Genomic DNA, 13538 nt, shown 5'->3' with positions numbered 1-13538 from the left:
TGATCCACTGATATATTAACTTGGTGTTTGATGAGCATAAATCATTACATTGTGTGTTGCACGATCGATAAGGTGACTGATAAATTAACATGATTCTTGTTGAGGATAAATCATTAAATTATGGGTGTTACATAATGACTTCTGAAATGCTAAGAAACTATTTTTTGGGATTGGATTAATGTCTTTCTGAGTTTAAATATCTTTGGAAGCTGGATTTTAGCAGGATTATACTGTGATCATGAATCGACTTGAAATACCACCACCCATCAGTCTTGGTGCGGATCTCAAATCTCAAAGGTATACGTAAGAAACTTAAAGTTGGATATTTTTAATATCTCGATTCTTATATTTTAAAATTATCATTTCGATTTATTATTGGGTATTTTTAGTCGACATTGTAAAAAGAAACGAAGTTAAATATTTTATTTTTATAAAAAAAAATTAATATAATTTTTAAAAAGATAGGAATAGAAATATTAAAAATAATTAATTACACGAACTAATCTCTGTAATTAGCTGAAACAAGAACACATCGTTCGATAGTTACTCGTCGTTCTCCTATAATTAATTACAAGAACTAATCTCTGAGGCAACAGCGAGTCTCATGGCTCTCTCTAAGTCACAAGGCACTTGGCCAGTGAGCTCCTCCTTCAAGGCAATAGTTCTCCTATCCGTTTGGGATTGCTCACTCCCAGTGGAGATGGCATCATTAAGGCTCGTCGGTTGTCGGGTAAAGCTTAGACGCTCGACGTCGTCTTTCTTAAAGTAGGCTGCGCTCTTCTGTTCGCGGAGGTAATGACCCCCCGATCCTCTTCTCTTCCCCCTTTTCCCGAAACCCTAATTCCATGCGCCATTGATCACCGATCCCTCTCCTCCCCGCTTTTCTCTCTGACGCATTCTATCCTCCCCTTCCTTTACAGCGGCAGGCTTCACGGCGGTCTCCGGCCTCGGGGTCCTTCGATTCCCACTGCCTCCGAAAATCGCCGATCCACGCCACTCATCCGGTAGTTCTCTGCATCTTTGTACTAATCGATGCCTTTGATTGTTCTATTTGATTCTATCGGCGAAACATCTCGTCTTTTCTAAAATTCAAGGATTGACTTGATGAGGAATTTGCAACAGAAGGTCCGGAATCTCATCGGAGGAGAGCTTGTGGAGTCAAAGTCCAAATATTGGATCGATGTTATAAACCCTGTAAGTTTCTTAAACGCGGTTCATGTTTGCGTTGGATTAATGGCTGATCAATCATTGTGACGGGCTTCGTTGTGAATTGGGTTTTTGAATCTTATTTTGTATATGCTTATCTTCTGGTCTGAGTTCTACATGTTTGACCATCACTTGATCTACAATAATAGCTTTCTTCTCACCTTCACTACCTTCTGCAAGTAGGAATCTGTTGATGCTTCCAATGATGCTACTAAGTGAGCCTCTCTGCCCTGTCTCCTGAAACTTTTGCCATCATCATTATCATAAACATGATGCTACATTTGCTATTCATTTGGCAAGGGACCTCACTTGCAATGCCTACATTTCATAAATCATGAACACATTATTCCTTTATTCCTCCTCTGCACACTGTCACTGCTATGGAGCATTTGCTTCTCTTGCTTTTGCAGCACACAAACCAAAAAGAACAATATGGTCTCTGGTAGAATAATCCTGTACGTTATTAATAAAAGCATCATCATATTCTCTTTTATCCATGCTCACCTGCTTGTAAATGTTAGCATCTTTACCTAGCAAGAGTGTGGATTTGCTTCTCTTGCTTTTGCAGCACACAAACCAAAAAGAACAATATGATCTCTGGTAGAATAATCTTGTACATTATTAATAAACGCATCATCTTATTCTCTTTTATTCATGCTCACCTTCTTGTAAATGTTAGCATCTTTATCTAGCAAGAGTGTGGATTGCATGCTTGCAAGTCTGGTAAGTATTGAACGGTTTCTTGCATGCTCACCTACTTGTAAATGTTGTCAGGATCTTAAAGCATATATTGGATTCTTTTCTTTCCTAAAATTTAAGATTTTTAAATTTATGATTACACAATTCAAACGTGAAGATAGAATTAGAGTAGGTCATGAGTTTGAATCCTGTATCTGTCCTCTCTTTTCCTGTGTTCAATTAAAAATATAGAGTAGGTAATTCAAACATTATTTGGACTTGCACAAGTATAACATTTGGGTTTCATTCACACGTCAAACCTAACTGGTTTGCTCTTGAGAAGAGATGCTGAAGAGGGTCCTTTTCTAAAAGCTTAAACTCTTGGTATTTGTGATTAACCAGTACAATAGTTAAGCCTACCAATTGATAACCTTCGGATATTGGGTTAAGGTGTGATGAAGGCTGGCTTGAATTGAGCAACAATACTCTCTTTAATTTGTAGTGGTGGAGTTTAGTTGACCTTGTGGAAATTTGTATAATGTTTTGCTATCATGTCAGCTTGTTTGCAGATAGACATGGTGTTACGTCCTGGACGTCATTTCCATTTCTAGGGATATAATTCATGTTTTACCTCCAAAGTCAACTTCTTTCTGAGTGATCCAGGTGGCATGGCAAACACAGTCAGGTGATCATATCCATCCCAAAGAGTTCCTTTAAGATAATTATTATTGATATGATATGTTGCTGCTTTCATTATATCTTGTCACTTAGTTTCCTAGTAAAACACTTGCTATTAAAATATTTGTTCAATCTGTACATGCAATTCTCGACTTAAGTATTCTCTCCGTGGCCTACTCTCCACAACTAGGTGATGAGCTTTGTATTGTGTGATAAATGTGTCACGCAATTGCTGGGGACACTAATCCACATGCCCTTTAAGCCTTTTGAGTAGTGTAGGTTTTGCTTAAATTTCTGTTGCCAAACAAGGGATTTTTTTATTTTTGGTTCAGATCAAATAAATTAAATGAACTATGAAAAATTGTTATTTTTCAAGATGTGCATCTATAACAGTTATAAAATCCGGATCAAACCAATCACTTGGATGGTTTAAACTTTAAACTGAGAATCAAAACATCAATTGGCCTGGTTCACTAATTAATTCATTTGAATCTTAGTCTAATTTATTATAAGAAATATATGATTTTTTTTAAGCATTTGAGTCTTTTATTTTATTGTAAGGATGAAAGAGAAGAAAACCTTTTAGACTCTGTCATCACCTCAACATGTCTTATTGTCCTCTTTCACATTATAAAAGTTATTTATATAATATTATCCATATGTGATATATTTCTAGCCTATCATACAGTTATACGTATACTTGGATCGATTGATTTGAGATCTGACCAGATGGATAGGTGATTACTATGCTTTGTAGACATGACATGTGCAAATTAATTAATTTGAAGATGGTTCGGAACAAGGCCGAACCACATATGGACCTTATTTGGCCGAACCCAATGACTACAGCTGGTGTTACTTCTGTCGTGTCATCCAAAGGAGAGCAAGAAGAGAAGACGGTGGCTATGATGACGATGGTGTCCGACTTGCAGTTTCGTGTCCTTTCCAGCTGGAAGAGGACACGAAACTAGTCTCATCCTGGTCTTTGTCTCCTCTTTCCTTCCTGGGGTAGCCCGCAAGGATAACGAGCACGTCCAACCCATTCATCAAGCTTCGGATTAGCTCCTCCTACCGTCACTCCTTCGAATTCGTTGTCGTTGTTGGCCTCAACCCCATCTTGTCACTCTCCTTGTCTCTACTCTTCAAATCTAGTCTTTCTAAATGACCTGCTACGGTGATTGAACCAGTTTCCAGTGGTTAACATCTGAATGTGTGTTCAAGTCCGGATCTTTGAGAATCATTATTGTAGAAAAAAGCAGAAGACGGTGGCTGTGATGCTAGAGCATGTAGGTGTGTTGCTGTAAAAGTAGTTGGAGAAGAGACATTTCATTTGTGCAGGGAACTTGTTGACGGAGTGGTTCTTGTCAGTCATGATGCTATTTGTGCATCTATTAAGGTGTGTCTTGTTTACAATTGTATATTGTCAGTGAATATACTTAAATTCTGTTTCTGATTCTCGAGTCTCTGGCTGTTAGGAGGGTTGACACTAAACAAGTTTTGACCGTTAATAAAGACACCATTCAAACATGTCTTGCAACTAACATTGTGTTTCATGTTGTTTCATTATTTCTAACATTGTGAACATTAGCTTTTGCCCACTTGTTAATTTTTGGCTGTCTCGCAACTAATGTATAATTTCAAAATAGTTGATGTTGGATCACTCAAAAGTTTTACATTCAAATACAGGATATGTTTGCGGAGAAAAGGAGCATTCTAGAACCAGCTGGTGCACTCCCTCTAGCTGGTGCAGAAGCATACTGCAAATACTATGGTTTGAAAGGTACAAATGTTGTTGCAATAACCAGTGGAGCAAACATGAACTTTGATAGGCTGAGGTTGTTAACTGGACTTGCTGATGTTGGTCGGAAACGTGAGGCTATGCTTGCAACTATTCTACCAGAGGAGCATGGGAGTTTTTAAGACATTCTGTAAACTGGTAATCTGCAAACATTACTTTAATCTACTTTATTTTTAGTGTTTGACTTCTAAATTCTAGACACAGGAGAGCCTTGCAGGTAGGCTCTATGAATATTACAGAGGTCAAATACAGATATGATTCATGTAGAGAAGATGCTCTTGTTCTTTACAGGCAAGTAAGATGTTCTTTCATTCCTTCAATATCTTATTTTAAATGCAGTCTTGCACTTTATGTGGTGGTAAAAAGTTTTGCTCTCTTGTTAAAGCCAATTGGTCTTTTGATATTGCAGTGTGGGACTTCATACTGACACTGAACTAGGAGCCATGGTGAACCGAATGAAATCTGCACAATTTCAAACTATCAATCTTATTAATTATGACTTGGCAAAGGATCATCTGAGGTATTTTGTAAGTTACTTGGCTTTTAATAACTTAATATACTTGGCATTTGCTATCCTATTAGCTAAAGCTGATGTTACATGATTCCAAAAAGAATAAATAAATGAATTTGGGGTTTTCTTTTGTTTTTCTATTCTGAGCCAAAAGACAGAGAGACTGTCAAACTTATTTCATAAAGTGCCTGAATTATGTAATACAAAAAAACAAAAGAGGAGGCACAGAGGGGAAGGTGACAGACAGTAAACCTGGAGAGATATCACTTGTATAGAATAAGTTCCATAACAGTGAAACTTAATAAATGATTATAGATGTCACTGTAAAATATTTGATTTTCAAGAGAAACTCTTCAGTGATTGGATCTGTCCTTTACTTGGATCTTGGAAAATATTTTCTTCCCTACCCCAACAAACCGTGATGGCAAAAGCATCTCATTGTTTTCATTTATTTTTTATTCTTTTCCTTCTTCAGTTACTCGATGCACTTGGCATTGCACAAAGGTAGCATGTGATATTTAAATGGCTGTATACTGTTTGAATGCCTGCTTTCCAAAAGGGCAATTCATCAAGTTACTGATATTGACAATTGTTTGCTGTAAGTGGTGTAGTCTTATATTGTAGCCACCTCTATCCAAAATTTACATTTGTTGAGTTTGAAATGGGTTTATCTTATACCATATTGGTAGGTTTGGGCTTATCCTTGTTTAGACTTGTCAATTAGTGTTTGAACTTCAAAAAGACCAACACATTTTTGACAGTTCCACAGTAATATTCATTTTGCATATAGATAACAGAGATGGTACATGTATGGTTTTATGAAAGCTTCATACTGTGTAATGGTATAAACTCTTCTACTCGTCTTCCTTACCTATTCAGATAGGAGGCTGGTCAAATGTGCAAGATGAACTACTTTGCTGATTTATCTTCCTATAGAGGCCAGGTGCTCTTGTTAAATTCTTGGACTCCTTTAGTCCACGATGGAAAATCAGCCTGTTCCATTATCGAGCACAGGTTTGGTACTTATCCTCTTCTACTTTATGCTGATCGTGAGATTATTACTTATTTGTTACCAGTACCTTGGATACACCACAACTAAAACCTTATATATGGAAGAATGCAATGACATGTTCTTTTTATTTTTTTGAGGCAAAAAGTGAACAATAACCTGTACAAGATTCATTCTGCTAAACTCACAAAACGAACAGAAGGTGTGAGGAAAGATGATTAAACAGTTTCACCTCCTGTGATGGAGGTTTCTTGGAGTTCCATAAGAAGCTCATCAAATACGGTAACTTAATTGTATCCTTATTGTCTGATTTTTGATAGGGTGAGACTGGTGCAAATGTCTTAGTAGGCATCCAAATGCCGAAGGAGAACATGCAAGAATTTAAGCGTCGAGCTCAAGATCTGGCATACGAGTATACCTATGACAACAACGAGTCCTATTGTCTTCTGATGCAGTGAGTAGCCAGATCAAGCATCTGAAGCTGTATGTGATTTTGAGTTGAGGGAGTAATCTGCCACTTGAGAATGAACAGAACCATGTTGTCTTATTTTTTTATTGATTGTTTTTATTATTTTTTAAAACCATGTTGTTATTGTAAAGTCTATAGTATTGATTGTAAAGCTTAAATTTTTGATTCAAATTATTTACTTTGATAAGTCTATTCATATCTTTATTCGAGTAAATTGTCAATGATAGATAATTACTCTTGACTAAGAAACTTTGTTTTTTTTTTTTTTTTGACAGATTAATGTCTTTGTGAATTTAAATATATTTTCGATGTAGATGTCCAAAGTTATACTTTGGACACGAATGCCTTAGAAGTTGAAAATCCCATCGCCTATCTGTCTTAGTGCGGATCTCAAAGGTACGCCGATGAAACTTAAAGATCAATATGTCTAAAGAAACAATAACACATAGTTTGATGGTTGTCACTTGTCTTTATAGTTAAACTTCAACATTTGGATCTTTAGACTTCAAAATTTTATATTTGAATTCAAAGTGAAGCACCTAGCTTCATGTATCTTAACGTTATTGGTTTTATTGACGAAAGCATAAAAATATTATTTTATGATGGTCGACGATGACATAGATCCCGATGCTCTGTATCTATATCGGAGCCAATAATAATGCAGGGAATGACAATGCTACTCTATATTTGTGTTAGCGTCGATGCAAATGTTGAATAATCCTTTTGTCACTTTGCATCTACATTGGTGTTGATATATATACTAAGTGGTGCCACTCTACATATGCATTTGTGTTAGTGTCACTTTACATCTACGTTGACGTTGCACTACATCTTCGTCGACATCAATGCACATGTTGAGTTGCCCTTTTGCATTATCTGCATCTGTGTTGGCCCCAAGCAATTGCCAAGTGACTTAACACAAATACAGACATCTGCGTCGTCGCCTCACCTCTTATCACCGCTCTTTCTTCTTATCAACAATAGTCACTCACGACCCCTAATAGCATCGTTATTCATCATCACCAAAAATATAATTAGTATATTAAAATTATATTTTTACTTATTATTTTTATATTTTTTTCGATAAAATTAATAATATTATGATAATATATTTTATTTTTATAATTATAGAGATTCTAATATAATTTTTTTAAATCTATAGATCGAAATATTAAAACTACAAACGTTAATATATAATTAGCCGTTCGTTTAGCCAGAAGCCTCGTGAATGCTTATGGTAGGTCGTCGGGTCCCCCTGGAGATGACATCATTAAGGTAGGTAGGTAGGTAGGTTGTCGCGTACGATTAAACAGGTAGCTGACGCTTTATGTAGATAAATGACGCCTTCACTCGGCACTCTTCGTCGTCGGCTCTCGTCGAGTAAGTTGCGCTCCTCTTCGCGGGTGGTAATAACCCCCCGATCCTCTTCTCTTCCCCTCTCCCCGAAACCCTAATTCCATACTCCATTGATCACCGATCCCTCTCCTCCCCGCCCTTCTATCTGACGCATTCTGTCCTCTCCTTCCTCTGCGCCACGGCCGTCTCCTGCCCCCGTCCTCGAGGTCCGTTGCTCCACTGCCTCCGAAGCATCTCCGGTCCACGCCATTCATCGGGTAATTCGATCCTTGTTCTAATCAATGCCTTTGATTCTATCGGCGAAACATCTCGTCTTTTCTGAATTCAAGGATTGACTTGATGAGGAATTTGCAGCCGAAGGTCCGGAATCTCATAGGAGGAGAATTTGTGGAGTCGCTGTCTAAAGATTGGATCGATGTTATAAACCCTGTAAGTTTCTTGAATGCAGTTCTTGCTTGCGTTGGATTAACGGCTGGTTGTGAATTGAATTTTTGGATCCCCATTTATATGCTTATCTTCTGGTCTGAGTTCTAAATGTTTGACCATCTCTTGATCTACAATAATAGCTTTCTTTTCACCTTCACCACCTTCTGCAAGTAGGAATCTGTTGATGCGTCCAATAATGTTGCTAAGTGAGCCTCCTGAAACTGTTGCCGCCATTATTATCATATAAACAAACATGATTCTACACTTGCTGTTCATTTGGACTGCAGCAATTTTCTCTCGTGGGAAGGGAACTCACTCTACACCCCCATAAATCATGACCATATTATTCCTCCTCTGCACACTGTCAGTGCTATGGAGCATTTGCTTCCCTTGCTTTTGCAGGACATAAACCAAAAAGAACAATAGCCTCTGGTAGAATAATCGTGTACATTATTAATGAAAGCATCGTCTTATTCTCTTTTCTCGCATGCTCGCCTAATTGCATATGTTAGCATCTTTACATAGCAAGAGCGTGGATTGCGTACCATGTTTTTATATACTATTTTACCTAGCAATGATCAAAATATCCTTAATGTCATATTATCAAAGATATATGAAAATTTTCCAAGAGCATTTGGGTGTCTTTCAGAACACTCGTTATTCTCTCATGTCTATTTCATCGTTATCATCTTCTTTCATGTCATAAAAAATATTTATATAATATATATTTTGCATAACCTATATATTTTCAAAAAATAATTAAACTTGTAGTTCAATGAGTTGACCCTCTAATTAAACTGATGACCAAGTGATATGTGACTTGATTTGATTGATGTCGACTTTGATCCTGATTACTATGACATCTACTTTCTGTTTGCTTATTCAAATAAATTAACTTGATGATGGATAGAGAAGTGGATATGGGAACAAGGTCCATCAAAATATGGCGCTTATATGGCCCAACCCAAATTTTGTACTGCTCGTTACTTGTATCGTGTTTTCTCACCGTAGTAGAAGAAGAAGAAGAAGAAGAAGAACAGAAGATGGTGGCTGTGATGGTGATGCCGGCCGGCTCGCGGCTTCGTGTCCACTCCGGCGCGTCGGCTGTTCCTTCCTCTGCTGGCAGCGGACGAGGAGGTGGGGGAAGAGGAGTACCTGAGATCGATGGCGGCGATCAAGTCTCATCGTGGTCTTCGTCTCCTTCTCCTCTGTTCCTGCGGTGGCCTGCGAGGATAACGAGCGCGTCCAACCCATTCGTCAAGCACTGCGTCAAGCTCCGGCTCAGCTCCTCCTACCGTCGGTCCTGCGGCTCCGCCCTTGTTGTGGGCCGTACCCCCATCTTGTCAGTCTCCTGGGTGATTAAACCGGTCGTTCATATCTTAATGTGTGTTAAAGTTTGAATCTTTGAGAAGCATTGTTGTAGAAAAGAGCAGAAGAAGCTGCATCTTTTCTAACGCGTGCCCTTTTGTTATGGGATTTCTTAGAAGTTCTGGTTCGTGGAATAACCTAGAACGACATAACATTCTGTATATATGAAATTGGTGCATTCTATAACATCTTTGCTAAAAAAATGTTTATTTTTTGGCACAAAAATTTGCAGGGAGATATGCAGGTTTCAGCAATTGAAAGGGGATGATGAGTCTATGGTGGATTGCTTGCTTTTGCTAGATGGCGCAGACACTCTTGGAGGATTCCATCATTTCTCTGCTCCTGTCGTGCATGTGAGCCCTATTGTGATGAAGAAAGTCTCTGGTATGCAGTCAATTGATTCCATTGAAGCTATTGCCCTTATGAGGCTCCCTGGAACTTTCTTAAACCTTGAGGAGAATGATGAAATTTGTCAACGTTGGTTCCCTTCATCTCACCGGCTATTGGTGCTTGACGGGATCCAGGTACCAATTTTTCCTGTTTGATCCTGGGGTCTGCTTGTGTTCCATTACTTGTTCCTCAATTTTGCTACACAGAAATCAAGATTATTGGTGTCTTAATTGATCCTGTTTGTCTGCTTTTGTTCCATTACTTGTTTCTCAAATTTGCTACATAGAAATCAAGATTACTGGTGTCTTAATTGATCCCTCTGCTAAGGCAGTTATAAAGAAAATTGTCTCGCACCAACAGCTATCACAAGTGCAGTTCAGTTAAGTCTATCCATTATCACTCTTGAGTAAATTTGCTTCTCTATGCATCAATTTTAATCATCCTCGGGGAAACTACGTATGATCTGATTGTCTTGCAATCTGATTGATCAATGTAGTAGCTCTGCTTTAAACATGAAAAGAAAGATCTTTGAGGTTTTAATCAGATTTCTGACTAATTTTACTAATAATATGGTAAAAGAAAGATCTTTTAGATGTCCCAAGGAACATTCCTTCCCGGGGAAAAAAGTGAACATAAAAAAAAAGAAAAAAACTTCGGGTAGTTATTTATGTCCAATTAGCTCGATTTGATTTTATAATTGTTAAATTCTCATAGTAAACTTGGCTTGTTACAGTGAAATGGCATTACTAATGAATTATCACCAGGACTACAGTAGTGCAATGAAAAATGTTACATGGTTTTGTATGTATGCAGTTTCTGGCAGCGTTGATGTAGATTCCTAGGAGGTAAAAGCGAATGGGATGAAACATTCAATTGTTGGTTGACCTCCAGCATTAATATAAGATCTATGCATGAGATTGCTCTTATATCACTCACCCATGAACTATACTTTTACCGAATAACTATTACATCTGTTTGAAAATTAGAGATTCCAATCTTGTTTATGCAGTGTTTACAATCGCTGCAGTTTTCCTGACCTTTCCATCACAATTTGTTCGCTTTTATGTTCTTCACAAAGATTTAGCGCTGGTTTGCATCTATTAACTGTCATAAGTTGTTTGCTTTTAGACTTTCCAGTTATATGGCCTAGTTTCAGTTGCTACTTGGAAGTTGTATGTGGAAGACAAAACACGCCAGGAAATTCAATCGATCTCAAGATTTCACAATGTTCAAATTCTCTAAACTGTTTGTAGGGCTTTAGAAGTAATCACAACCTATTGCAAAGATTAAAGGGGACTGTTGTGCATTATACAGGTGCAGCACGTTACTATAGTTTCAATGTGTCTTTTTGGATATAGTATCCGGGTAGCTGTAGGATTGGAACACCCTTGTTTGTTGGCAATTCCTCATCATATTTTGAGTTTTGGAGATGATCTCTATTATACCACCTGGAGAACCTAACCAGAACTGTATGCCATTTTAACATGGAAAGGGAAGTTAGATTTGCTCATGTATCATATACCACAGTGTTTGGCTGTTTTTCGATTGACATCTGATTTTTTCATTCTTGTTAGTCACATTTTCACTGAATGTACAGAAAGAACCTCTGATGTAACTTATTTTCATTTACATGCTTCATGCCAGGTTTTCTCTTAAATTTCTGGTAACAATGCAACAATAGATCTCCTTTACCAATCTTCTGATTGCATCTGCAAAGATTTCATTGTATGAGGTTTGTTGTATAATAATAAGCATCCTTCAGAGAGTGGGTGGACCCACGGATATGAGAAATATAATTTTTCCCTCTTCTACCTGTTTGACATATAGATAAAATATTCATTCTAAATCTTCCATGTGATAGCTTGCAACCTTCTTTTTATTCTTTTGGGTAACAACACTCATAGAGATGCTCTATAGCTGAGTATGGTCAACTCTGTGGTATCTAGAAATGAGTGTTCATCTGTTCAACTTTGGAGTCTGCAAATTATCGTCTTCAATAACTCTGTTGTCTCAGGTCATGATGCTTCAACCAAATTAAATATTTCTTTCCATTTGTGTTGCAGGACCCTGGTAACCTTGGCACTCTGATAAGATCAGCTATGGCTTTCAAATGGGTAGGGCTTATCATTCCTTGAAGCTAATTGTATTTCTATTATTATATGTCACTAACTTAGAAAAAAAAAATTCTGTGGTGACACAAGTTTGAGAATATTATGAGAGGGCAATAACAACTTTCTTGAAACAATTGGCTTGTCTTATACACAGGATGGTGCCTTTCTGCTTCCTAACTGCTGTGATCCTTTAAATGAGAAGGCACTTCGAGCATCTCGTGGAGCTTCCTTTCAGCTCCCTGTGGTTTCTGGTACGTGGTCTCATCTAATGACCTTAAAGACTAAGAATAAGATGAAGATGTTGGCAGGTCATCCAGGGAGTAGCGCTGATGGATCCAATACGACTCGTTCATTGTCTCATGAACTTGCAGAGTCATTGGCAGGTGAGCCTCTTTGCTTGGTATTAGGTAGTGAGGGACATGGATTGTCAAAGCAAACTGTGCAGGCCTGCAAGCTAGTAAGCATTCCTATGGCTGGTGGTTTCGAGTCCCTTAATGTTTCAGTTGCTGGAGGAATATTCTTATTTATGTTACAACCTGAAACCCGTAGATACGTATGATTGCCATTACTTAGTTCTCTGCATTTTCGGTGTCAATTCATATATAATCCTTTCTTATACATCATGTTATTCTTTTTTTTATTTTTTCTGTCATCATGGAGAAGATAAAGGAAAAAAGGGAGCTCTATTACTGTTAGGAAAAAGAACTTTTGGTTACTGAGAAATTGATGATAAGAATATGTGTTTGATCGTGGAAACATTAACTGACATCATTTTAAGCTTGTACGTTGGGTCGTGCACGGCATGAACACTCCACACTGTCACACATTTTGGGTAGAGCAACAGTCGCGCTCAACGAATCCCATTTTCATAGTTGATTTCTGCTTGATGATCTTGTAATGTAAAACATCAATTGTCTTATCACCCTGGTATCCTTTGGTGTTACTAATTCGGCTGAAGCTTCAATTATATGTCTACGAATGGGTTATATGTCTAGATGGGTCATCCTTAGTGTCTCAGATAGTTACAAGGAAAACGATAATCAAAATCTTCCACTTAGAATAAGGAATGATGCCCAATCCTAGGAAAAAGGTTACTTTCTTTTGAGGTTCAAGCTCCTAATGTTTCTGTTATGATTTTTGGTTTGGTCTTTCCATTTGAATCATATCCTATCCTTCAAGTCACATGACATTTTGAGGGGCAATCTCTTCGTCAATGTGGTTTTACAACTGGTGTCACATGTACACTTACGTGCATAGGTTACTCAATCATTCAAAGTTCATTTTTATATAATGTTTGCTTGTGTGATCTAGTGTTTGGCTCCCATTAACTTTTCTTTTCCTTGTAGGTCTCTATGGGATTGTATGAGATTACTAGAATGCTAACCTTTTGTAGACGAATATCACAAGTGTGTCACACATCTTTAGACAACACCTGCTAAATCCAACATTTGGTATATAACGTGCAAACGTAGCGGGGCTATATGAAGGCACACCCGATTATTTGGGAAAAATGAGCATAGAGACGTGGAAAATGAAAT

General features: G+C 37.7%; 1 protein-coding gene and 1 long non-coding RNA gene across 10 annotated transcripts; both read left to right on the top strand.

Annotated features, from left to right (window-relative positions):
- The first annotated feature begins 607 nt into the window (after window positions 1–607).
- Window positions 608–6563, top strand: LOC135673795 (uncharacterized). Of its 7 annotated transcripts, none has more exons than XR_010513446.1 (9): window positions 608–792; window positions 921–1004; window positions 1123–1194; window positions 2454–2569; window positions 4249–4498; window positions 4578–4651; window positions 4770–4880; window positions 5751–5885; window positions 6201–6563. It is a non-coding gene; the product is annotated as an uncharacterized LOC135673795 (long non-coding RNA). The 7 variants fall into 7 exon arrangements; XR_010513441.1 differs by having other exon boundaries at window positions 2443–2569; XR_010513442.1 differs by having other exon boundaries at window positions 2443–2569; window positions 4770–4887.
- Window positions 6564–7704: 1141 nt separating this feature from the next.
- On the top strand, window positions 7705–12618 carry LOC135673794 (uncharacterized). Of its 3 annotated transcripts, none has more exons than XM_065183104.1 (6): window positions 7705–7962; window positions 8060–8134; window positions 9146–9473; window positions 9732–10023; window positions 11953–12003; window positions 12155–12618. In XM_065183104.1, the coding sequence occupies exons 3-6, from the start codon at window positions 9175–9177 to the stop codon at window positions 12557–12559; spliced, it is 1047 nt and encodes a 348-aa protein (XP_065039176.1). In that variant the 5' UTR covers window positions 7705–7962; window positions 8060–8134; window positions 9146–9174; the 3' UTR covers window positions 12560–12618. The 3 variants fall into 3 exon arrangements, with proteins under 3 accessions (XP_065039176.1, XP_065039175.1, XP_065039174.1); XM_065183103.1 differs by having other exon boundaries at window positions 9143–9473; XM_065183102.1 differs by lacking the exons at window positions 7705–7962; window positions 8060–8134 and having other exon boundaries at window positions 8145–9473.
- Window positions 12619–13538: the final 920 nt, after the last annotated feature.

Source organism: Musa acuminata, chromosome BXJ1-5, assembly GCF_036884655.1.
Source record: "Musa acuminata AAA Group cultivar baxijiao chromosome BXJ1-5, Cavendish_Baxijiao_AAA, whole genome shotgun sequence".
Lineage (NCBI taxonomy): Eukaryota > Viridiplantae > Streptophyta > Magnoliopsida > Zingiberales > Musaceae > Musa > Musa acuminata.
The sequence above is the reverse complement of the archived record's forward strand: the minus strand, read 5'-3'. Positions and strand labels throughout refer to the sequence as shown.